This window comes from Epinephelus fuscoguttatus, linkage group LG2 (assembly GCF_011397635.1).
Source record: "Epinephelus fuscoguttatus linkage group LG2, E.fuscoguttatus.final_Chr_v1".
NCBI lineage: Eukaryota > Metazoa > Chordata > Actinopteri > Perciformes > Serranidae > Epinephelus > Epinephelus fuscoguttatus.
Window position 1 is genome coordinate 22,316,551 of NC_064753.1, and position 25,467 is coordinate 22,342,017.

The 25,467-nt window shown below is 38.3% G+C and overlaps 1 protein-coding gene across 1 annotated transcript in view; it reads right to left on the reverse strand.

Moving 5' to 3' along the window:
• Positions 1-25,467, reverse strand: part of chs1 (chitin synthase 1) — a 47,443-nt gene that overhangs the window by 8,351 nt on the left and 13,625 nt on the right. Inside the window, exons 4-28 of the mRNA XM_049562502.1 lie at positions 18,997-19,132; positions 16,428-16,613; positions 15,545-15,746; positions 13,495-13,655; positions 13,070-13,145; positions 12,457-12,575; positions 11,601-11,778; positions 11,264-11,360; positions 10,856-10,952; positions 10,072-10,193; positions 9,563-9,658; positions 8,921-9,085; positions 8,686-8,833; positions 7,630-7,695; positions 7,347-7,522; positions 6,497-6,555; positions 5,931-6,131; positions 5,628-5,796; positions 5,328-5,443; positions 3,567-3,746; positions 2,776-2,880; positions 2,557-2,671; positions 858-939; positions 538-770; positions 140-252 (exon numbers count right to left, since the gene is read on the reverse strand). Coding sequence (XP_049418459.1) covers positions 140-252; positions 538-770; positions 858-939; positions 2,557-2,671; positions 2,776-2,880; positions 3,567-3,746; positions 5,328-5,443; positions 5,628-5,796; positions 5,931-6,131; positions 6,497-6,555; positions 7,347-7,522; positions 7,630-7,695; positions 8,686-8,833; positions 8,921-9,085; positions 9,563-9,658; positions 10,072-10,193; positions 10,856-10,952; positions 11,264-11,360; positions 11,601-11,778; positions 12,457-12,575; positions 13,070-13,145; positions 13,495-13,655; positions 15,545-15,746; positions 16,428-16,613; positions 18,997-19,132 — 3,398 coding nt within the window. The remainder of the gene's footprint in view (positions 1-139; positions 253-537; positions 771-857; positions 940-2,556; positions 2,672-2,775; positions 2,881-3,566; positions 3,747-5,327; positions 5,444-5,627; positions 5,797-5,930; positions 6,132-6,496; positions 6,556-7,346; positions 7,523-7,629; positions 7,696-8,685; positions 8,834-8,920; positions 9,086-9,562; positions 9,659-10,071; positions 10,194-10,855; positions 10,953-11,263; positions 11,361-11,600; positions 11,779-12,456; positions 12,576-13,069; positions 13,146-13,494; positions 13,656-15,544; positions 15,747-16,427; positions 16,614-18,996; positions 19,133-25,467) is intronic.

Genomic DNA, 25,467 nt, shown 5'->3' on the forward strand with positions numbered 1-25,467 from the left:
CACACACACACACACACACACACACACACACACACACACACCAATAACATCATTATAGTATGCTATACATAACACTAAGACTTGTATGAATTGCAGTATGTAATATACAGGACAAATACACAGTTGAAGTACTTCTCACCGCTGACAGGAAAGTCCTCTTCTTGGTCAGCAATCATGCTGTCATCATCCTCCTCAATATCATCTTTGTCAGATAAACTCGGTGATATGCTCTTTTTCTTGGTACTGTCATCACTGCACATGAACATTTTTGTGAATGTTTGGTAGTATGAATTTCACAATTCAAGTGTATAGGTGCATTTGTCCTTCTACAAAGACGGAGGATAATCTAAATCTGAATCAACAGTGAGTTTTTGGGCATGGTTGTGTTAATAATCTCAGGTGTGTCAGTTTGGCCAGTGGGCTTAACAGGTGATCAACTTAATGGCTGTATATGTTTTTAATGGATTGATTGAAATATTCAGTGACCAGATACATTACTGATAAACAAAAGAGAAAAAAGGAATTGAAAATAAATACCTGCTATAGGAGCCAGCATCATTGCCTTTTGCCAACTTCTCTTTCAGGTTGTTACTTGGAGGATTCGTAGCTTCTGTAACTGTTTTGGTTATGTCAACAATGACTTGAGGCTCCACATTTATAGCTGTCTGTTGAGTTACCGAGTCTGGTTGGGTGATTTGAAGAGGAGGGGCTTGCTGTGCATTCTGGCCTGTGATCTGTCGAATCATCAGATTCTCTGTTTCTTGTGTTACCTGAAAAAAATGACAGGATAAAATGAATGAATCCGTCCATCTATTTAGCCACTGGAAGGCTTGTCATTAGCTGTTTGCTAACAGTACCTGACACTTCATGTCCCAGCAGCAGAGTCTACAGGTTTTGTCACACAGAAGATTATGGTTCTTCTTCACTTCTTCTTGTCCCCTGACAAGCAGACAGAAGGATGGATAGTAAGAAAAAGCATACACTCATTAAAGTACAGACAGATACAGTGAGTGATTACTGGGAATGCACATCGGCATAATTACAAGCAAATGAATTCCCTGCGGCTTCCACCTGTCTGTTCTTGAAGTGAATCATTGCTTAACAATAGTCTGCTTCCACCACTACCCAAACTGAATAAGTAGTGGAGAGTGAATGGATGACTTGATGGATTTCATCAACTTATATTCTACATATCTGCACAGTGTCACATAGGCTGGGATGGTATCATGGTATTACGGTATACCAGGGTACTTAAAAATCAAGTCAGTATGATTTTCAATACCGTTAGAAATACAGACACTCCTCTGTTAAACTCATGTGTACTGTACAGCATTCGCCACCAGAGGGCAGTCTCCAGTCTCTACTGATGGAACAGGTAGTTGAGCTTAAAGACTCGGTGACATCCTATGGTGAAGGGATAACGCCCTTGCCACACTGGCTACATGAGCAGCACATATGTGTGCACAGGACTTGAAACAGCCAGCCAGCAACGACCGAAAGAAACCGTGGGAAAAGACAGTATTGTTTTTCTACATCTAACTCAGCGAATTAAGGGTTTATCTCAACCAAACCGGAGCTGGTGATTGTTGAAACAGTGGAGCAATTAACTGGATGAGTAACAAGAGTAACCAAGAGGGTTTGAGTGAGATTTTCATTTGTTTTTATTCAGTTTGAATGAAGTGTTAACGAGGCAATTAAACCAGTCTCAGTTCTGTGGCTTAGAGAGATGAGAATACAAAACAGTTGTATTATAATAAGGGTTTCTATTGTGTATTTATCTGTTTGAAAAAGCTAAGAGAGCTTGAGGACAATATCAAGCTATAATATTAGATATCACCCAAGCCTAATATCAAATGTCATTATATACGGTATATAATGATATTTGATACTAGGCTTGGGTGATATCTAATATCACCCAATATCACCCAATAAGGGTATTACCCTTATTTTGTATTTGGTTTACTATATGTTACAGTTATGTGACTGTAGCTATTTTATTTCCTGCCTTTTAAATTTCATCTGTTCCTGTGTAATTCATTATTAGCTTATACTGTATATGCCATACAAATAGAAGTGGATTGATTAAATTATTTCTGTATCATATATTTAGCATTACGATGTCGATACTTAGGGAGTTCTTAAGTATTGAGAGAATGCTTCCTCTTGAAGTTTGTGTGCATTATGAATTAAGTGATTATTGCCAGTCACCATTATTGCTGCTCATGCTACTGGTAGAAAATACAACTTAATCCACTACTGTTTTTTTTTTTTTTACTGATTTTGCTTCCCCTAAAACTACTTTTAACTTTCCCCTTAACAGTTATCTTTACTGCTACAACTAACACCATTAGTGCTGAAATGAGAAGACAGGTAATCAACCAATAGATTGGCTTTAGATTATTGGGTGATTAGATCTTGAAGTTTTGTCATGCAATTATTATAGTTAAAATGATATCGCTTTATATTAATGATTCATTAAAAGATTAATAAATAATGAAAATGGTTGTTTGCAGCTGGAGGTAAGACTACTCCAGCTAATAATGATCATTGCATTACTTGGATTCCCTTGTGCCCCAGGACACAATGTGCATGTTAACCAGTGAGTAGATGGTCAGTAGGAGGTATCCACTGGGGATACAGATGAAATACATCAGACCATAGATAATCATCCCTGGAGGAGAAATAACACAACATAATGGAACATAAAGATAATATTATAACATAACATAACATAAATGTAAAAACAATGTTTATGATCATATAATATAACCATACCGCACTCCTCCGGGTGTAGTATAGCAGTCACTGCGTACATGATTGTCATAGAAACCAAAAACAAGCCAGTGGGGGTCAGGAAGGTGCCCTGAATCACCATGTCACCTAAAAGGGGAACATGATGTATGTCAGGCTTGGGTGATATGATATGAAAGATGTTCAGTTATGCAACACCTGTGATGAATTTTGTGCTATATTCAGTCTCTTTTTCTTGCTTTCTCTATCCTTCACCGCATTTTTGTAGCATGCTAGCATACGTCTGACACTGTAATTACCCCTGTAGCCCTAACCCCAGCAGGAAAGATGTCTGCTCTTGTTAATTGACAAAAAAAAAAAAAAAAAGCTTAAATCAAACAAAAAAGGAGAAATCGGCCACTGACTTTATCCACAAAGAGCAGCCGGACCAAAACTCCCACCATGGTGAGCAATCAGCCCTCAATCACTGTGGCTTTTGCAAAAGCAACAAAATACAAACGTGATGGTCATTGCATAAAGATAACCTCAACAGTTGGTTGACCTGATTTATTTATCTCAGCATGCTGTTGTGTAAAATTGCGCTTACCTACATTGAGGCCACTTATTGCCAGTTCAACATTTGCATCTCTACTCCATAGGTCTCTTTAGCTTTATTAATTTCATGTATAATTTTTCCTAAAGCAATATTGTCAGTATGGGAATTTCAATATCCCCCATCCTATGTATGTATGTGCATTTAGGGGTTTATAATATAAATCACAATATGGAAAAAAGTCAGACACAAACACATGAAGTCACAAAGAGTTTTTACCCACCGATGATAGAAAACAGGGATGCAGTCATGAGGAATGCGTACAGGACACTCATAATGCCAGCAATGGTTATTTGGGTATTAGGCTTGGCTATAAAACAGACGATGATGTAGAACACAGGAGGAATGCTTGCGATGATGATGGAAAGTGTACCACTGATTTTGAAGACAAACTGGAAAGCACCTGTCAGGAAAAGACAGAGAGGGAACAGATGCAGTTAGATGGACTTTGATAAAATTCCATACAGATACAGGATACAGAAAGATTATTAGTATAAAATATGCGGGGCAAGTGGGATATCCTAGTAATCACTACTGTAGTTTAATAAAAAGTCTATTTTGATTCAGGCCAAGTCCATGGAATTTTAATGAATTATGGATTATGCTTGGGCATATCTATTTTTTTCATACCTTATGTAGTATATGACGATAGTAGTATGCAGCAGGTTCCCTCACTGCGGTAGGTAGGGAAATAAAATCAATTTATCCATAAATATAAACACTATTGATTACCTCCTGTCTCGCTGACATGAAAACTATTTTGGTTCAGTAAATGTCTGCTGTCATACAGCCTGCTGAAGGCAGTTTTGCTAGCTGCTGTCCTCTCAGCTGCAGACAGATGGTTGCTTCTGTGGACAGAAACACTGACTGCAGTTCGAGTCCATGTGGATCGAAAACTGCTATTTCCATGGTGATGTTCGTAACACTATTCAATCACATCTCATGACCAAATATGACGCTGTCTGCAATGTGACAAAATTCTCCAGGTGCGTGACATGAAAGAAAAATGTTGAGCGATACTTTTATGTCAAAAATATGTCAATCCTGTTGAGTAATACTCATAAGTGTCAAGCACTGTACCATAAATTAGGCTTTACAGTTTCTCTGTCTGCCAAGTTCACTCATCTTAAAACACACTTAATTCAAATTCGACAGAAACAAGATAAAACTCACCCAAACCGTTTTGATTAGTTTTGTTAGTCATCTAATTAGTTCATCCACTGTTCCAACAATCACCATCTCTGGTTGTGTCGAGATAAACCCTTCATTCACCGAGTTAGATGTAGAAAATCTGCTGTTTTTCACCTCGGCCACTGTGCTGTTGCTGGCCGACTGTTTATAGGTCCTGTATGTTGTCTTCACCACTGGCAGTTATTTCTCAGCTTAGCTGCCTGTTCCACCAGTAGAGACTGGGCAAGCTGGGTGCTACAGTAAATCCTCAATACAGCCTCTCAATATGAATTTAATAGAAAGATGAGCGTCTGTCTTTTTGACGGTATTGAAAATCATACTGTGGGAATTTCTAAATACTCTGGTATACTGTAATGCTGTAATATTGCCTAACCTGCCTTGGATACAGTCCTCCAAGATTCATTCATTTCAGAGGAAATTAAATCATAAACTTATGATGCCAGTCTTACGATGTGACTGCTCCCAATATCCATATTTACAAATCAATCACAGTATGACATGAAATAATACAGAATTCACTTGTAAGCTAGCATAACTTAGTAAGCAGCTACACATGAAAACAAAACACAAAAATATAATCATTTTTGCCTTTCGAGTTCATGTAAATGCAGAAAGAGTCTGACTTGATTGATGCATTCAGCCCTCACTGACTCAATACTAAAAAAAACATGATTAGGGAAAACAGACGGAGGTGAGAGAAACAGGGAAACAGGTAAAGAAGAAAACATTTACCCTGCTGCAGTCATTAAACAACACCCAGCAAGGTAGCGTAGTAAACTAGGCTTGAACCTACCTGCTATCATAAGAGTCACAGAGGCTGGACCGAGGATAGAGGAGCTAACAGTGAACATCTGGTACAAGATGTAAAGCCTGGAGATGGACGAGTTTCTCTTCACTGTTTCTGCACCACTGTAATTTTAGTCACAACCACAGAAAAGTTAATATCAATGTAATGTACATGTCCTCGTGTCATCTTAAACAGATTTAGGATGAATACCTGTAGATATTACTCAAGTGTTTTTAGTCAGTAAAGTGAGAGAGTACCTGGCTTGGGATGTAAACCCTACTATTAATAATAATAAATAACACTAACCTGTGCAGAAGGTCCAGTGTATTAGCCAGTGTAGATGGTCCCCATCGTCTCCTCTGGTTATAAAACTCTTGAAACTCTTGTGGTGAGTTGGTGTAAGCATCTGATGCAGCATTGTATTCGACACGCCATCCTTGTTGCAGTAACAAAGTACACAGCCAACGATCCTCCCCTAGAAACATAGATGCACACACAAGACAGAAAAGAAATGCGAGAAATGAACGCAAACAGTCAAAGAGGAAAGACAAAAAGACAAAACTAGGCAAAATGGTTATGCAAAAGTGGTGGGTGCATTTCCCAACCAACCTTGGTCATACTGGACGTATTCTGAAGCTCTGGTTGCAGTTGTTGTGTATCTCTTCAGTACATTGTCATCCATTAAGGCTGATCCTCTAAACAGACTGAAACATCCTGGACTGCACAGCACCGAGCCAAACACATGCTCTGCGGTCTTCTGTAGCCAGTGACCTACTGCATACTCAAACTTCTGATACCACACCATGGGACCTAGGATGGCAGACAGCCAGGGTGATGACCGCAGAGATTTACAGCGACACAGTGAGAGAGAACAATGAAAAAAAAAAGTACGTAGGCAGAGAGACATGAGAGAAAATCCTTAGCAGGGAAATGTCACAAATGCTCATTTCACTCAGTCATGGTGAGGGTTATGGAGACTGGAATCTATCCCAGCATACGTTGGGCATATGCTGGACAGAACCAGTCCATCTCACACACACACACACACACACACACACACACACACACACACACACACACGCACCAGCCCCACTTCCACCTTTTGACAAATTTGAACCTTGTTTGATCAAACTATTATACCTTGTGCTATAGAGGCCAAAATAATGTCTACTTACCCATACCAGTAGGATGGATTCTACCACAGGCTGCACCAACGTTGTCATACATCCTCAACCTGCCAGTGAAAATATGTTTTTTGAGTGGCAATCTTGAAGATATCACTCTCAGTTGATTTGGCGACCCCTGTACTTACTGGTGGTAACAGCATATATAGCAGATATATGACAGGTCACAGAGTTCCAGGGCCAGCAAAATAAACTTTTGTTATTTTCATAAAGGAGGTGAGCAATAATTGGCATTTTTCCATCATTCTGTGAGACACTGCGATCTGGAAGGAGTTGGTTATCTTGCTAATTTGGAGGTGTGCAGTCTGACACCTGCAGCTCTAATAGCTCACCAAGGCTGCTTTTTCTTGTTACATATCTCCCCTGCAATATTTTAGACTGATCCGCTGTCAACAAATGCTGAAAATGACTGCTGTATTGTTTTGTAGACACATTTTTGATGAATGACTGTGGTAAGTGCTAAGCTTACTGTAGAACACATTGCAGTTCCTATGACTTCTTCATCAGAAAAGTTCATTTGTGTTTGGCCAGTTAAATGTTTTATAGTGGAGCTGCAGCAGTAGGAAATGTTTGGTTTGCATCAGCAGTAACTTAATACATCATTTCATCCGCAAATGTCACCCTTGAGTGTCTACAGACAGACAGACCCCTTGCAAAATATCAGAAACGCTTCTGTGGTGGTTCCCTGTACAATATGTACAATAGGACCACATTTTGCAATGATGACACATATATAGACTCACAAGGTGAAAACAGTACCAGCCCCTCTTTTGCGGCTGGTAAAAATATGTTTTTATTCAGTAACAGCTGAGAAACGGTTGATGCTTTGTTGATCACTGACCTGTCTACAAGCAGAATCACTGCTTTAGGTTGGAAGTCTGTGTCTCCATCGAGAGCCAGGATGTAAGTGTTGTCATCTGAGATGAATCTTCTCTTGTGGTCATTTTCATGCTGAGGCACCAGGAAAATCTCTCCGTACATAGAGATCATACTGTCTTTGCGTGGATTATGGTGGTGCTGGACAAAACAGGACACAATATTGTAAAAGTATTGTAAAATTTTATACACATAGTGTCAAAATACTAATATGTACACATTTTACACAAAAGGCAGAAAAGTCTTACTGGGATCTTCTGAGGGTTCTTGACGATGTAGCCCTTCCAGCCGAGTAGATAGTACAAATACATAATCTGAAAGTCATATACAGTAACGTATAGTGTGAAAATCCATGACCAGCTATCAGAGACATTTGTGCAATTTAAATAGTGTATTTGTCCCACAGAAACTTCAACAGCGGTGGCCTGCTAAAATAAAAGGTGATGTAGCACCGTGCTAAACATGACCCTGTCCCAACTCTTTTGGGATGTGTTGCAGGCATTTCATTCAGAATGAGTGCATATTTATAAAACAAAAAATAAAGTTTGTCATTTTAAACATTAAATGTCTTGCCTTTGGTCTGTATTCAGTTGAATATATGTCCAGAAGGATTTACAAGTAATTGTGTTCTGTTTTTATTTACTTTTTAAACAGGGTCCCAAGTTTTTTGGAATTGGGGTTGTACGTTTATGCGAACTATGGATACGTTACATTTGCATGTTACGTGGCTGATAGGTTGAAACTTTACGTTTTAACATGCAGTGGTTAATATGTGGTTAGCAAAACTTGGTAATGGTTAGGAAAAGATCATGTTTTGGTTTAAAATACCTGGGTTTTTGTGACACTATCTGGGCAAGAGAAGCAGCCATGTCTTGGTAAAAAAAACAACCACTTTTTGTGCTACTATTCCTGCCAAGGGGATGCTACAAAATACCCATGTTTGGAGCTTGAAAACCTGATGGAAACACGCTGACATTGCAAAAACACAACTGTTTTTCTTGTTTGTTGGTCACACATTGGTTTGCAGTTGTCTGCAGTTTGGCACCTAAGTAACATGCCATCCACTGTCCCCTCCACATCCCAATGACAAAGTCAGCCATAAATTATGTCACTTTAGAATCACTCACATGATACACATGAAACGTGCAAATGTAATGTATTTGTATTTTGTAGAAACATTATGGAACAATTTCAACATTTTCCTCTGGTGACTGGGCTGAGTTTTAACTTGGATCTACTTGGTGTAAGTCTTTTGTTGTTTGCCACGGCACCTGTAGGACAAAAACACCACTGCTACATTATACCTGGGACCATCTCTTCTTGTTCCTGATGAGACTTTTGTCTTTTAGGTGAACATAGAGCATGTTGCCTTCTGGCATAACAAACATCAGCCTGCCGCCGTAGGGAGTTTGAATGATCGACACGTCATCTGGTTCTTTGTTGGTAAACACCCTGCATGATGAATGGATAGATGTTTGTTTAAAAGATAGATGGATGGATAAAGGTATAGATGGATAGTCGGTTGATGAATAATCTCACCTGTAAACCTCTATGACAACATGGACCAAGTCTTCAACATAAGAGTTAACCAGCCTCTTTCCTGTCTCCTTTTCAGTCATGAAGGCGTCGTCCACATAAATGTGACACTCAAAGTCAAAACAGTCCTTATGGTCCTCTTTTGGATCACCTCGGTAGCGGTCCAACCTGAAACACCCACAAACAAGTGTAACAATAGAGCAAAAGCCTACGCACTTCTGTATTTTCTTCTTTCAATATAAACCATCAAAGCATTAAATAAGTAGGAGAATTTCAAATGCCCGACAGCACAAAGGTTTAACATTTTTAGCCCTTGGATATCTTATATCATATGCAAATGAAGTGGATACATTTAATTCATGATTAACATTTTATAGAGCAACAGCCTGGATAGATGTGTTGTACTGCCTGTCTGGTTAAAACATTTCACATCTCTTGCACCTCTGATCTGATGAAGTGAGCTCTGGACCTGTATTCACACCGAACAGTGATGTCATGGTGCACTGACACACCCCAGCATACTATATCACATGGTTTTCAGCTGCTGCTCAGCTGTTATTTAAAGGGATGTGAAAATGGGATTAAACCCATGTTGTGTTATTGATACTGGCACATTTAGGTGTCTGCAGTGACAGTGTCTCCAACCTGAACATGGAGGTGAGAATTTTCAGCATTTCATCGTAGGTTTCATGCCACATGGTGGCACAAAGATAGATCACACAGCTCTGTATGTCATCATTGCTGTAGGGTAGGGGAGAAAGGAAGGGAGAGGTTTTTAGCAGAAGTTTTAAACATGACATGTTGTGACCATGCACATCTCTCAACAGTCTAGAAAACAAGCTTTGATATGTTATAGCAGCTGTGGGCTGTTACAACCCTGTGGTGCCTATGATTTCATACAATAACCACCTTGTAATTCAAAAAAAGTGTTTCCTTTTTTTTGCTGATTGTCAATCATAATCACAGTTTTTTTTCATCACTACAGTTTTTGTGCATCATCAGACAGAGATATCTTCTCATGATGACATATTTCAGATGAATTATGTCTTGCATCTCCCATACAAGAGATGTCTATGACATATACCTGCTAAAAATACAACCACAATGAAATAAAATACAAATTGAGGTTTACTCCCTCCTCAGACCCCTCTCACCTTTCTTGGTTTCTGGCTCGTGCCACCTTCATCTTGGTGTTGAGTAGCAGTGACAGGTCAATGAAAGCAGATTCATACAGTCGACGAACAAAGAGCTGAGATGTTCTCTCTATACGCTGGACCTGAGACATGATGAACCAGAGAGGTATTAAGGTGTGTGTCTTTCTGCCTGAGTTAATGACAGTATTAGTAAAATGTGCCATGTAATGTTTTCCTTTGTTTCTTTGATTTAAAGTTTGACTCTCTGGTAGTAGGCTGTAGTTTTAAATTAAATGGATGCTTGAAACTAACTCACAACCAGTCTTTTTTAAGGGCTCAGTTTATCCAAATTACAAAGAAAACAAATACAGATTTACTGATACCTAACACAGATAGTTTTGATTTATTTGGCCAGGATGTCCATAATTTCTGCTGCTTTCCTAATTTGTATGATTGGGGTTTTGTTTCTGGTGCTCATAGACTCCAAAAATTATATTTAAAACTGTTCTTTAAATCATCAACATTAACGGGGACATTGCTTCTGGAGAGAGATGTTGCTGTTGACTTTTGAGAATGTAACTTTTCAATGCAGTAAGCAACACCAAGAAAATTATTTTCACCTCCACTGTATTGGGGCAGTGACAGAAATCTCAGAGATGGATATCTTTTTTCATAATTTGGGGGAACTGACCTTTTAAGAAGCTTATTGTAAATCAAGGGCATGGAGATGCTTGTGTGTGTGTGTGTGTGTGTGTGTGTGTGTGTGTGTGTGTGTGTGTGTGTGTGTGTGTGGTTACAGCGATACCTTGATCTTCCATACATAGTAGGTGCATGTGACGAAACCTGACCACATACATACACCTTCCAGTGCCAGCATTGCAAAAGGCCATTGCATATAGTAGCTGTCAAACAATAAGTTCATAAACATTTTTTGCAAAATATACATAGATTGAATGTGTATATACAAGAGATGCTTGTACAGATAATTTAATATAATAATACATCACATGATAAGTAATTTTAGGACATTTTACACACAATAAGCACATTTATATACCATTAAGGCTGCATGAATTGTAGGGAACACAACTGCTCTCACACACACACACACACACACACACACACACACACACACACACACACACACTCAATCAATCAGTCAATCAATCAATCAGTCAATCATTAAACGTGATTAAAACACACAAGCATGCACCTGTTGAGTGAAGTTCGACAAATGCTCCTTGTGAGTTCCAGTAAAACCACAGGGGTTGTGTTCTTGGTGCTCAAGTAAGCCAGGCTTTCACAAAACTCTGCAATGGAAACATAGCTAAATGTTTTAGGATATTGGAATAAGTGATAAGTAATAAGTGTATCTCACTCATCACACAGAGCCTCCCAGTATAAATTTGCCCTCCAGAGACTTCTCACAATTCACCACATTACTGAGCAGGCACAAACATATTAAATCTTTATGATGTATGACAAAATACATACAAACAACAAACAAAAGTACATTTAAGCAAAGCAATATGTTAAAAGAATAAATTCACCTGTGATGCTCCCAGTCTGTGCACCGACCAATTTTTCTACCTGGGTAAGGAAAAGTATAAGTCCCAGCAGTAGCACTGCAGGTCCTGTGCAGCACAGTGGCAGAGCAAAACTCATCCTGACTGCATGAATCTTACAGGCCACCACACCAAACCAGTGGCAGGCTGCTGAGCAGAAAGCCTAAGACATGACAAGAGGCAAGGGGAATATTTGTTAAACCACCAATTAATGTCAGAAATACAAAATTCAATTTTTGAATTTAGCTGCCTATTAACTTTGGACTACAATTGTAAATTAATGCAAGTAAGATCTGATTCTGATCACTGATCGAGGTCAACCTGCTGAAAATATTAAATATCAGTTTGGGAGATTTTTTCAGTAGTTCGTAAAAGTTGTAATCACCTTTGTCTAGAACAGGAAATGAAACTAACACGCCTAATTAATAAGTATTTAATTGGCTGCTTCAATCTTGACTTGCTGTCAGCCACTTAAAGTAAAGCAGTAAGGATATATTACATATTCAGTTGGGAGGCCATTAAGAGAAAAAAAGGTTAAAATCATATTATAAATAACACAAAGGCTGTCAATTTGTTTCGTAGGCATTGTATGAATTTCTAACTTATTCACTTATTTTAAACCACTAAATGATGTTCATTGTTTGAGTTCAAATGGGCATATTTAGGCCCTACCCCTTTTCTTTCATTTTGCTTGGCAAAACCTTTATTAGAAAAAAACCACAAATGCAATTTGAGCATGTAGCACCAAAAGACTGCTGTAAATTTTCAGTGAATATCCCCCAATGTGAGCAGAGGAAGAGGCCTATGACTTTTATGTATGTAGTCCTTCTACATACAGTACCTGTAAGAAAAACACCACCAGTCCTATTTGCAGTAATTCCCAGTCTTCACTCTGCAGGCAGAAGTCTGACCAGACGATAGATTTCTCAATGAGCACATAGTAGAACAGGTATACCCCTCCTGCAACAGAATATAGTGCATCAGTTATATATAAGAGACAATGAAATAACGTTTAAAAGCACAATATAAAAAATACAGTAAATCAAAAGTCTGTTTACGAAACAATAAATAAAATACAAAAACAGCACGATGTGAAAACGAGTGCTGATTTGAAACATTAAAGAAACAACAACAGTGACATTTAAGTAAATATGAGGAAATTATGCTGTTATATAGACTGGAATAAAAGCTGATAGTGTTGTGCAGAACAGAAAGCAGAGCTTTACAAAATTGAAAACCACAGTTGAAGACTTCATCACAGCTGGAGAACATCCGCAATCCATCTGCACCTCTAACATCGCAGAAATCTGTTTTTCCTCTAGTGTGAGTGTCAGGAATGAGATGATGAGAAAGCTCAGCAAAACACAGTGATGTTGGTGTTGATAATACATTTCAAGAGCCTGTGTTATTTTGAGTGTTGTATGTTGACGCAGACATTGATGGCAGATAATTACCTATCACTATTATCCTCAGAATACTGCTGATGACAAACACAAAGTCCCTGAAACCGTCCAATTCTGACAGTGTTTCCTGCAGGGAGATAGAAAGAGATGCTAAGAGCCTCACTGAGGATGTCAAGTCGATATATTTATATACCACAAGTGGCCCAAAACAGTTCGGTATCCAGCTGACGCTCTACCAGAACACATGGAAAAACACCTGCAAAACACGTTGGTAATACAATCACAACATACATTCCAACAATTAATAATAATTAATAATTAACTTGACATCTACAGTGGGATGAATGGATGGGGTAAAATCCAGTTTGGTGGCTGATTTAAAAAAAATAAAAAATAAAAAATAAAAGTTTCTCTCTATTTGGAGATTGGTACAGTGAGGACAGAACAGTGGAAACTTAATACTAAAAACATTATACCTGCATGCGATTTGTTGCTTGCATTGAATTTTCCCACCAGCAGAGGGAGATGAGGAGTGAAGAAAAAATTCCAATTCCAACATAGGTAAAGCAGTCGCTGCTCTGTCGATCTACAAATGTTGTTACACGAACATAGTAGTCAACCCCCAGGAGGCAGTAACCTGTGAATCAGTCACATAGTTAAGAGTTTAGTATTAGCTCTGTTGCTCTAATTTATCAGCAGGTTTGAATGCAAGCCTCTCACTTAAACAATGCAATCTGAAGCAGTTATCCATTATAAATAAAATTCTCTTAGAAAAGTCCCCTAGAAATTAAATTTATAAACAGCTAATTTGCTACAGAAATTTGAAGGAAATGTAATGCAGACCTGATCACATTTGTGTCAGCAGTGTTGTCAGATAATGAATGTCAGCAAAATGTTCACTGACCAGGGATTTCTTTAGCTTCCCGACAAAATATATATACTATATATATTTTTTAAAGATTGTTTTTGTGGGCTTTTTGCCTTTAATGGATAGGACAGTGTGTGAAATGGGGAGACAGAGACAGAGTGGGGACTGACACGCAGGGTCGCACACGGGACTTGAAACTATGACCGCTGCAGCGAGGCAACGTCCCTGCACATGGGGCGCCGTTACCACCCACCACGCCACTGATGCCCCGGCTTCCCGACAAAATATTAATTCTCAAAATACAACATCCACTCGTAGTGACTACAGCATTATTACATTTTTGCATTATTGCATTATTATTGCAATATTGCATTATTGCATTTTTGGTTATATTTAGGCGCTGGCAGCACTTGGTTAAAGTTTGGGAAAAATGGTGATCTGGTTTGATGAAGAAGTTTAACATTTAATCAGAACCACAGCCTTTCGCAGAAATGGAATATAATATTAGACATATGTTTTCTTTAGTGTTAATCACCTAAAAATAAGAATCATTGTGTTTTCATTCCCTAAGAATTAGCCGTTAATATCTTTATAGGAAGCAGTAGCCCACAACAGACAAACTGAACACTGGCTCTACTGTAGATAGAGACATTAACATTTTCGCTGGTCATGACACCTGTACAATAATTTTCCTCAAAATACAATAATTCTGAGCCTCTCGTACTATAGTTTAAAATTTCCCGTCTAGCAACACTGCTGTAATAGCTCCTACAGTAGGAACGGTATTGCCAAATATCTACTGGTAGACACATTTATACTGTCACACAGTATACACTATACCCTCATATTGCCCAACCCTATCACCACCCATCTTAACTATCTTTCCGCTACTCCGGTGCTTCATTTACTCAAAAAAGTAAGTAAGTAAGTAATTTCTAGGAGGACATGGTTGCAGTCAAATACACACTATTTTAAGTTGCAGCTGGCACTTTAATGCTATATTCATGTCGCAGCTAAAAGTTTCTCAGTATTCAAACATGTTTTCGAAAACAATGTGAGCTGCTGAGGTGTTTTCCTGGAGCTTGTAACCTATATGCAACCTGCATTTGAATGCTCAAATCAGAGCTTGCCGGTGTTGTCATGCCAGTTAGTAAGTCTTACATCATTCATCTGAGATACTTGTCATAATGAGGGTGGCAGATTTACTGCACCAGACTTTGCATGGAAAAACTCAAAAATGGAATGAAAGTGAATGAGCTGATTTGACAGATAATTAGAGACACTTCAGATCAGTCAAGCCTGAAGACAAACTATAGCCTAACTGAAATCAAAACAAGTGGGAAAAAGGAGCAAAACCATCAGAATGACATCTATTTTTTCAAATTCTGTAGGAAGAGGATAACTGATTGCCATCCTCTTTCTCTCTCTGCTTTGCTTCCTACCTAATTCTGATCTAGAACATGCAAAGATATGTCAGCATGGATGGCTATAAAATAAATGACCTTCCATAAGCCGGCAGTTACAAATTTTATGTTTTTTGTTTTTTTTGTGAAACGATAATATTGTCCCTAGTATCTTTTTTTCTTTTTTTTTTTTCTCAAAAAAGAGACAGGCAGGCAGGCATCATTGCAGTTAATAAATAATATAAAGAGAGTTACCAGCAACTGTGAGAATGAGGGAGCAGATTGGGAACAGGATTTTCCAGTTTTTTTTCTGTAGTCTGTATACTATCTGCAGAATGGCAGACACAATACAGACTCCTCCGCTGATGAAGAGATTAGTCAACACATCAAACTGAGGCATAACAATTAGCACCAGGATTGAAGTTCCAAGAGACACCAGACACTCAATGGCACAAATCTGGAAAAGAGACAAAGACACACATCATTACCTTTTCATACTTAAGTATTTCTTTTGGCCTTTGGGTGGGAGAAAGTTGTAAGTTTAAGCGTCATGATTAAGAATTAGATTGACATTCAATATATTTTTTAAAATCATGCTGACACAGTTACAGTTTTATAAATGCACTTCTGTCTAGATTGATCTAACAATTAGATAGTCAAACTAGTCTCTTTTTCTATGTTATATGTATTTACAGAATGTACTGCTAGTGGCTGTGATGAACTACTGAGTGTCACGTGTGCAGTAATTTTTTGTGTTCACCACATAATATAATCATGTTTGAGTGTGTTTCAAAACACAACATTATAACTTATCAGAATACTATGGTCAAGATCTGCAAATTGCTCATGCACTTTAAGCCTTTTAAGTTTTAAAAAGGTCTGTAATGTCAGGTTTTAGGTTTAGTAAAGCTGAATATTTGACAGTGTAGATCCATTTTACACTATTCCCTAAATTGTCTTCCTCATAAAGATTAATAATCGTAGCAGCTAAGTAGAGCCACAAAAAAATGAGAGTAATTAAAACAAATATTGATAATAGTCCTACCATATGTGGTTGCAAAAAAGGATATATGATTTGCATTTTCCTACTTGTTGTAATTACATGCATAATAAATGAGTATGCTTTAGAAAAACATACCATTGACATGGTCTTCATGTTGGGTTTTACAAAGCTCTTGAAGGCACACCTCCATAGTGATTTCAGAAACACCAGGAAGTTGGGGCAGACCAGGCAGAAAACCAACATCAGCATGTAGAACTGTTTTTCCTTTGGGCTGCGCATGGAGGATGGACTGGACAATGCTGACAACACCAAGAGGGAGCCCTGATTTAACAGAGACAAAGGGTTTGTTAAAGAAAACCAAACACTTTGGAAAGGTGAGACAGAAGACCAACAGTAACCTTAAAATTTGTCATGTTACATACTGTAGATGCAAAGAAGACTGGGATTTACCGGCAGCCCCTTCCTGATTACCTTTATGGACACTGCATTGCTTTATTCTCGTCATTTATCCTGACACCAATAAGGAAGTTCATGGGGCTGAACAGTTGTTCATTTACTTTGATTACACAAGGAAACAGAGATAGTGATGTTAATGGAATTCTACAATGGCCCCTTGAGCTGAAAATTATGAAAACACACGCAAATAAACAACGAGGAAATGAAGAACCATCTTGGTCACTTGGTCACAGGCACAGCATATAGAAAAAATCATCAACTTGACGACCCACAAAAACGTCAATTTGACAAAACATGGGCGGAATTCAGAAATATCGCACTTCTATGCTGCAAATGTGTTGTCAAATTGTTTGTGTCTGTAATCAATCAGTAAAGATGCTTAGTAAATGCCGTCCAAGTGTTTTCAAGTTGGTGAAGTTATTTCTCCATTTGTGTGTGTTGTGTTGATTTACATGTGTTTTCATAATTTGTAGTGCATTGACCTCTAAGGGCCACTGTAGAATGCATTGTCATATGACTGAGCACAGTCTTGTGCTTCATCTTCAAGAAACACAGAAAAAGACAAGGCCAAAAGAGGAAGATGTGAAACTGAAAGGGAATAGAGGCAAAAGCAGAGACAATGCTAACACATGCACATACTGCATAATGCATGTTAAAAAAATGTTATATGACTGAGACTTTCAACTACACATGTATCGCTCCACTTTACAGGTGTTCTGAACATTAAACATTAATTAGCCTATGGGTCGTCGTAACAAAGTGCACCGCAAAGATTAACATATTTCCACAAATAACATCGGATTTAAGTTATGAATAGTCTCGCTCACCAGACCTTTCTCAAGAAAAGAAGGGTCTGGCTGGGCCGACTCTCACTTTAAGATTGGAGAAAAAAACGCCCTGGCTGCTTGTATTTCTTTCAACCAATCACAATTGTTCTGGGAGGTGCCACAGCAACGGTGCGCTTGCAAAAATATTGCCGGTGGGAACGCGAACCATGGCAGAAAAATGGCTACATCCCCACAAGATCAAACACCGCAAAAGTTAGTAAAGGACGTGTTGAAAACGGTTGAAAACTGCTACACAACCAGAGGTGGTAGGGTGGGACTTCAGCGGGTGGCTTGTTCCGCCCAATGAGAGGCTGATCTATGCAGCGAACTTCCGCCCACTCAAACTAAGTTATGAATAGTTGTCAAAAAAGGCGAAGAAAGGAAAGAAACCTGGATACTTCACTGCAAAACTCCATGTATGCTCATTTGACATCAGAAGATGTTGCAACCTAGTGTCTTATCAAGCCGTTAACACATTGGCATCACACGTATGCTACCAAGCGACTGTCAACAGACTTGTATCACTTGTGGCACAATAAATATAAACACACAGATAAATGTGCATGATACAAAGTTATCGGCACGCGGTCACGTCTTGACCTACACAAAGTTACAAGCAAGCGTGCAAGAATATTTGTGTTTCATGGCAACAGTCCAGTCCCAGTTCACCTGCAAAATTATGTGTTTGCGGAGCCAAATAAATCATTAAATGAACAAACAAATCGTAATCAGTTGTTGCTTTTTACTTTTGAATTATAAATGCTTCTTGTAGAACTGTGGTATAAAAGCAATATTGCACTTGAGGTCAGCCTGCAGCCTTGTGCCTATTCCGGATCACAGCTGTGATGTCTTTCTAAAACTGGGCCCAGTGAGTGACCCTGACCTGGGGAGCCAACTGGTTGTTCTGGTTGTAAATGTTATGTTGTGGTTATTGTACTTAGTGTTACTGTAATTTGAAGTATTCTCTGGCACAAGAATTTTCTTCGGGATGAAGAAAGTTCTATTGAATTGAACTGAATGATATTTAATACATCAGCATGACCTCTGGTGATATTGCTTAAGTATCATTTAGATCAGCAGCTTCTCATAAAGTTCAGTTTTATGCACAACCACAATAAAAACCAGGTTAAAAAAAACCAAAACTTATTACGACAACCACTTCTTATCTGCCAAAATGTCAAACTCAGGAACAGCTTCAGACACTGCTGCCAGTAAGAGTCATGTGTACAACAGGTATTTGAACAAGACCCTGAAATGCATGTTATGCAGCAGACATCTTGAATCTGAATTGAAACGACCCTGAGATTTTTAGCTTGAGGCTTCACATTTGGTGCCAGGAACCATATGGTGATGCTTCTTCCTGTGTGCCTCATTTAAATAGATGAATAATAGTTTGTTAATACACAGACAGACTATCCTACCTTGGCGATAACGGCACTGGTCAAGACCGCCAATCCCACAATAACAGCCACCAGGGACTGAGCCAGTTGGAAACATCTTCTCTTATTTTCCTTCTCAGCTCCTGGTGGATTCAGCTGGAATGGATCCCATGTATCCCTGAGACACACACATGAACACACATACAGCGATTTCAACTATCATCAAAGGTATCCTGTGTATTACGGCAAGAATCCATCCATGGCCAAGAAAGCTAGTGAGAACCATATAAAAATAGACTGATGCTGGACTTTGAAACATGTTGCAGGATTTATTTTGTATTAGTGTGAAACTTAGAGAAAAGACAATGCGATGTAGACTGATGAATAGCTAACTGCCCCAAAGGTAGAGGCCAAAGTGTCTGATGGAAAGTGACTGTAAAGATTTGGCAGTGAAGAGGGGTTGATATACGGGAAAAGTCATAAACAAGAGAGTGAAGTGACCTGTTACAAGGAAGCTATTGAGACCAACTAAAGATGTTTATTACCGAACAGTAATGATAATTCAGTTGATTGGCAGATGTGGATCATCATTGGGAAATTGGATGCTGGTTATGTCATCAGAGGGTTCAATAGATAGGGTCAGGGTACATTTTGAGTCGAAAGTTGAGTTTCTGTCAGCCTCTGTGCCACCCCTCACTCCTGACAGATAAAGTACAAAATAATTATCAGGGTGTGGATTGTCTTCCTTGAACTGATAACCCTTTGTGATCTTTCACTTTGCCATAGCAACTATCTGAAATATCAGCTACTGCTCTACAGTATGTCCTCAGTCACGTTGGCAGAAGGTGTGTTTGGGAGATGAGGATGCATGTGTGTGCCCACAGTGACGCATTCTTTTCTTCAATGAGGCATATAAATAAGTAGTCATGAATAGCCATGAAAAGTTGCTGATCTTAGAAGAGCAAAGACAATTTTTCAACTTCCAGCTCTCTGAAAATCACAATTAAGTGTTTGTGAAATGCTTGGTGGGAGACAATCTTTCCTTTTAATAATTGAACTACTGAGAACCGTAACAGAATATAAAGTTACTGAATCTATTTATCAGTAAGGAATGTCAGGAAGGAAATGGTTTTTGGTATCTAATTTTACCATTAAGTTTCTCATGCTGCTAAATGCTCTATGGACCTCTTGGTTTCATACTATTCATGAGAATTATTTGTCTTCCTCGCTACTGTTATTTGTCTGCCCAGCTTTACAAAAAGACTTGTTATATTAGTCACCTCCCATAAAGCTTGGAATGAACCTGAAGACTTAGAGATGTTGAGCATCGAACACTTCATTTCCTGCATTCTAATGAATTTTTTCTGCACTAATTTGTGCCTTTTTTGCATCCATATATGGTTGAAATGTCTCTATGTTAAGGAAAATACAAAGTTGAGATGCCAGGTGACAATTCAAAATAAGAAAATCAATGGGATATAATGCGGTGAGGCTCTTAGGCATTCTGTCACTTTTTATTCTTATATAGTGTTATCCTTGTGGAGTCAACAAACACGAATGCATGATATACTTTTCAGTATTCCTTCGTGTCTTTTGTTTGGAAAAGTAACCTCTTGAAATGTGCATTTAACACCTTTTCACATCAATGATAAATAAATTCATTTTAATTAATTTATAAACCCCTGGACTTTAATAGCTTGTGTGTTTCAGCAAGATTTCTGATCATTTTTAAAACTTTTCTGCAATATTATGCAAGGTTAATAGAATCCAGTTGTTATTTAATCAGAATAAAGTGACAGTGTTTCAAGACAAAAAGTCTGCCGATCTGAAAGTCTGCCGTGCTTTACATTTTTGCTCTGCTGATGTGGTAGTTACCCATTTAGATCGTCAGACAAACACTGCTCATTATTGGAGGTGGAAAGCTGAACTGAGAACAGTTCTGATGAGCCATTGTTTGGCTTATTGTCCACACAAAAACTTTCTGGTGGGAAGCATCCTTTAGGAGTGAGACAGTCCCAAATGTCCCATAACTTATTTCTTGAAATCTCAGATTATTATTGTCTGTAATTGACAGACTGGAACTCAGCCCTTTGGTTTATCTTATTTTTGCTCTAGTTTGTGGCTGTATTAGAGCAGCTTCTGCTGTATTGACTCAGTCCTCCCTCAGGACTCCTCCTGCAGCAGCAGCCAGCTCTCTCTGCACTACATGTCTCAGCAGAGCTTCAACATCGCTGCTTCTTCTTTCCGTTTTATGATGGATTTCAACCATTGCTTTTGAGGTTGCACACTGCCCCCCACTTCACCTTAAGTCATTTTTTGTCAATGAGTCGCACTCTTAAAAATAAAAGTCCTTTCAGTTCATTTACTTTGCTTTGGGGACAAATTCACCTGAGGAGGACATGTCTCCTGAAACCCCTCAGAAACCTGTGACTATGTTTGGTTTTTTATTATCTGTCAACTCCAAGCCCAGGTCCAACTTGGTCCCATCAGTCGTCACACCCAAGTCATATTCATAATTGACTCAACAGTCATAATGTTTGTCCCCACCTTAGGTGTGTGTTGGAATACGTGGCACATTTGTTTACTTTTACAGGAAATATATTTTTCATTTCATTTTTTTAAATGTATGCATTCTGCATACAAATCTGTAAAAGTAGTTCTGTCAAACTGTATATTTATTATGATACAGTATTTTATTCTACTCTAGACCACTGCACATCCCAGACCATAGCAGACTGGTTCAACTTGCCAAGATTTTCATGTTGAAATTAACAACCTCTGGTAATCTGACAACACACTTCGATGCACATCACTCGTCATATTTGCATAACAGTTAATATACTGAATGTTGTAAATAAAACCAATGATGATTATCAAGTCCTTTGCGAGTGTTCTCAGACTTAACAGATACTGTTAGCACATGGTATTTGTATTTTAGTTGAGTTTTAAAAATCAATATAAATATAAAACCTTCTCCTAATCATGTAGAGGATAGTAGAACATCAATGAAGTGTATTTATAAAAAAAATCTGAACCCAGAAACGACCTGATTGTTTTGACCTCAGAGATGCCAACATGCAGAATGTGATTAAAACTGTAGCACATATTTAACATTTTGAATGGAGCAGCACTCCCCTAACAGCAGTCAGTATCTGCGGGGATGATGTTAGCCACAGCAATAAAGAGAAGCGCAGCGGTGCACAAGGGAAATTAACTGTTTCCTCAAACTGTAAATTATACCAAATAGAAACCTGGTAATACAATATTTAATGATATATCGCTGAGTGCAAATTTAATGATAATATCCTTTACCAAATATCTATCTCAGTAACAATTAACCTCCGAATAATGTGTGCCTGTGGACATTAAGCGGAATAGCTACCCAGTACAAAGCTGAATGGTGTGTTGAATGATTTTCTTTCTGAATCTGTCTCGTTTATACAGCCGATGACAAAACTGTAAAATTTGATGGCATAATAACCTTTGGTGCTGTGGCTTTGTTGGTTAAAGGACAACCTGGGCTGTCTTTATATAAATAAGGAAATGAATTCACTGTGAATTTTTTCTTTTACTTCCAGTAAGCTATTGTGATTAAGCACATGTTGAAGCCAAATTGTAAATTGTACCTCTTTGTGTACCCAATACACAAATGATGGCAGCACTAAAAAACCATTACATGTTGGACCATCTGGACAAATCACAGGTCATTTCTGTCCAAAACCAAATGCAAACAAATCCCAATACATTATTTTTATACATAATGAATGGATAATGCACCCTGAACAAACACCAGCAGCATCTGATATTAATTTGTGCAACTACATTTGGAATAACACGGTTTCCTATTAGATATACACACATTAACTGAGGTGTATCTTCAATAACCTTTCTGTCAGTTTTTGCTGGATTTGTAGGGCAGAACAGGACAGGGTTTCCTCATGCGGTGTTATTTTAACCTTGTGATCTAATAATTAGAACTCAGCTGCAGTAATGACGTGATTAGTTGATCATCGAAAATGAATCGGCTTTAACAAATCTAATAATTAAATTGTTTGATAGCTGATTTATCATTTAGGTCATGAATCAAGCAAGAATATAAAACTTCCTTTGATGAATTTCTAAGACTTGAAGTGATAGTAATGTAGGTGCTTTTTTTTTCTAACCGTATATTATGTTATTAGACAGGCTGATGAAGATTAATCTGTGAAAGCTGGGCTGAGTGAGCTGCTGTCCATAGATGTGTATTTAAGTTAAGTTAATGTCTCATATTATCCGTTGTCTCTCAACTGTAATATCAGTCACCTTAAAAGAAGCACAAATGTAACTAAATGTACTGTAGGTTAGTTTTTACCTGTGCCTTCCCTCACGTTTCTTTCTTCTGTATTTCAAGTCCTCCATCTTGGTTGTCTTTGCTACTCGTTATTGTGGCTAATGTAGAGTCTGTCTGTCAAGGAGAAAAAAATATTCAAACAGGGAGTTTTTTTTCTGATAGATCAGCTACAGTATAATATGTTCAGTAATATGTTTGAATATAGAAAACAGAGAAAGTTTACCTTGTTATCTCTAATTTGTCTGTTGATTAGATCTTTATCCTCAAGGCTTCAGCAGTCCATCCTCCATTCAGTTCACCTCCAAATCAGTTAATTTCTTCAAATCTCAAATATCAGCAAACTTGTAGCAGTTGGAAAGAAGTTTCAATCAGTCAACGTAGAATTAAATGATTAAAATCTGACCTATATGTGTTGTTAAATTACTTAAATTTGACAAGTTATGAATTTTTTGAGTGGACTGGAAACCAACTGTGTCCAAGTCTCCGTCAGTCTCTCAGTCAGTTCGTCCTTTGTTCATTTGCTTGTCTGTGTGTTGTGATAAAGACAGTCAGGTCCAGCCCTGTCAGGTGTGTCAGGTGTGTGTGTGTGTGTGTGTGTGTGTGTGTGTGTGTGTGTGTGTGTGTGTGTGTGTGTGTGTGTGTGTGTGTGTGTGTTGTGACTAATCAAAGTTTGTCAGTGACCAAAAATTTCTAGTCATATATCCAGTTTTTATGAGTGGCAATAAAAGGGTACAAGGATCATTTACACTGAAGCTCACACGCACAAACGTGGACTCCAGACTGTTTCCAGTACTTCACTCAACTGCTTTTATGCTCCTTGCGCGCGCGCACACACACACACACACACACACACACACACACACACACACACATACAAACACACTCTCTCTCTCTCTCTCTCTCTCTCTCTCTCTCTCCCTCTCTCTCCCTCTTTTTAATTAACTAAGGCCAACACTTATCTTCGTGTTCTGTATTAAAGATAACCATGGGCAATGAAAATGCGGTATGGAGGGTGCACTGGTGTTGTTTTTGGGGGTCTTGCATAAGCGCTATCTCCTTTTTTAATTCTTCGAGTACATTCGATTATATACAAAAATTTATTTTGATATAATGCAATCTGTGCGTATGACTCCAAGATGTCCAGTGTAGTGCTTTGGATTGAACTTTGTACGTACATATGAAATGTTTTCATTAAGAGCTGATGAGCAATGGGTCAACAGAGGCATGAGATGAAGTTTTATCTTTTCTTTATCTCACTCTGGTTGTAAAACTTATGACCCAACGAGCACCATGGGAACCAGTACTCTGTTATTGTTGTTGGTGCTGTATTATAACCTATACCTAGTTTTATGGTCTCACACTTGATGTTAATAGACCAGTTTGCCACAGCATTCAGCATTTATATCACATTTTTTGTAAACATGGTCAGGTTTTATCCTTTTCTTGTGGGCTTTGAACCATTCTAATGTGTAATACATCATTTTGGCTGTATGTCAAAAGCTTTAATTATTGCTCATGCACAAAACAACACAAAGCTTTAATCAGTTTGTGTCAAGTGCTGACCTTGTTGGCCATCACAAATTTAGTGTGAGACTGTTTCCACTGGGTGTCAGTACAGGGCCTTGGATTTAGCTGATGCCTATGCTTGAATGATTTTTTTTCCCAGTTTTCAGTAGTGTGTGCGTGTGTGTGTATGTGTGTATGAAAGGAAAAAGACTAGGCACTCAAGTTTTTGTTTGTCTACATACTTCATGTGTGGATGTATATTTGCACTTTTTGTGCATGTTTGTGTTTTTGCATCTATGAATCCATGTGCCTGCATGTTAATGTGTCTGTGTGGGCTCAAAAGAATGTCTCTGTCAGGTTGTGGACTCTCATTAAGATGCTCTGCCAGTGCATAATAAGCTGGCCATATGGTCAACGTGGTGGTGGTATCTCCCCCCACCTTCAGGTGGTAGAGTTTGACAACAATCCCACAATAATAACACACAGCAACCAGTGAGCAAGGCAGGGAAGAGAGAGATGATTTTATGGGTTTAATTTGAATTAGCAGAGATAACTTGTGAGCTAAAACAAAAAAAAAAATCATATTGTTCATAAAAAGAAGAGGACTAAGAGAACACAAGAAGTTGTGTCAGACAAGAGTTTGGCGTCTATCATTTCTCGGTTGCAGTGATCCCAGC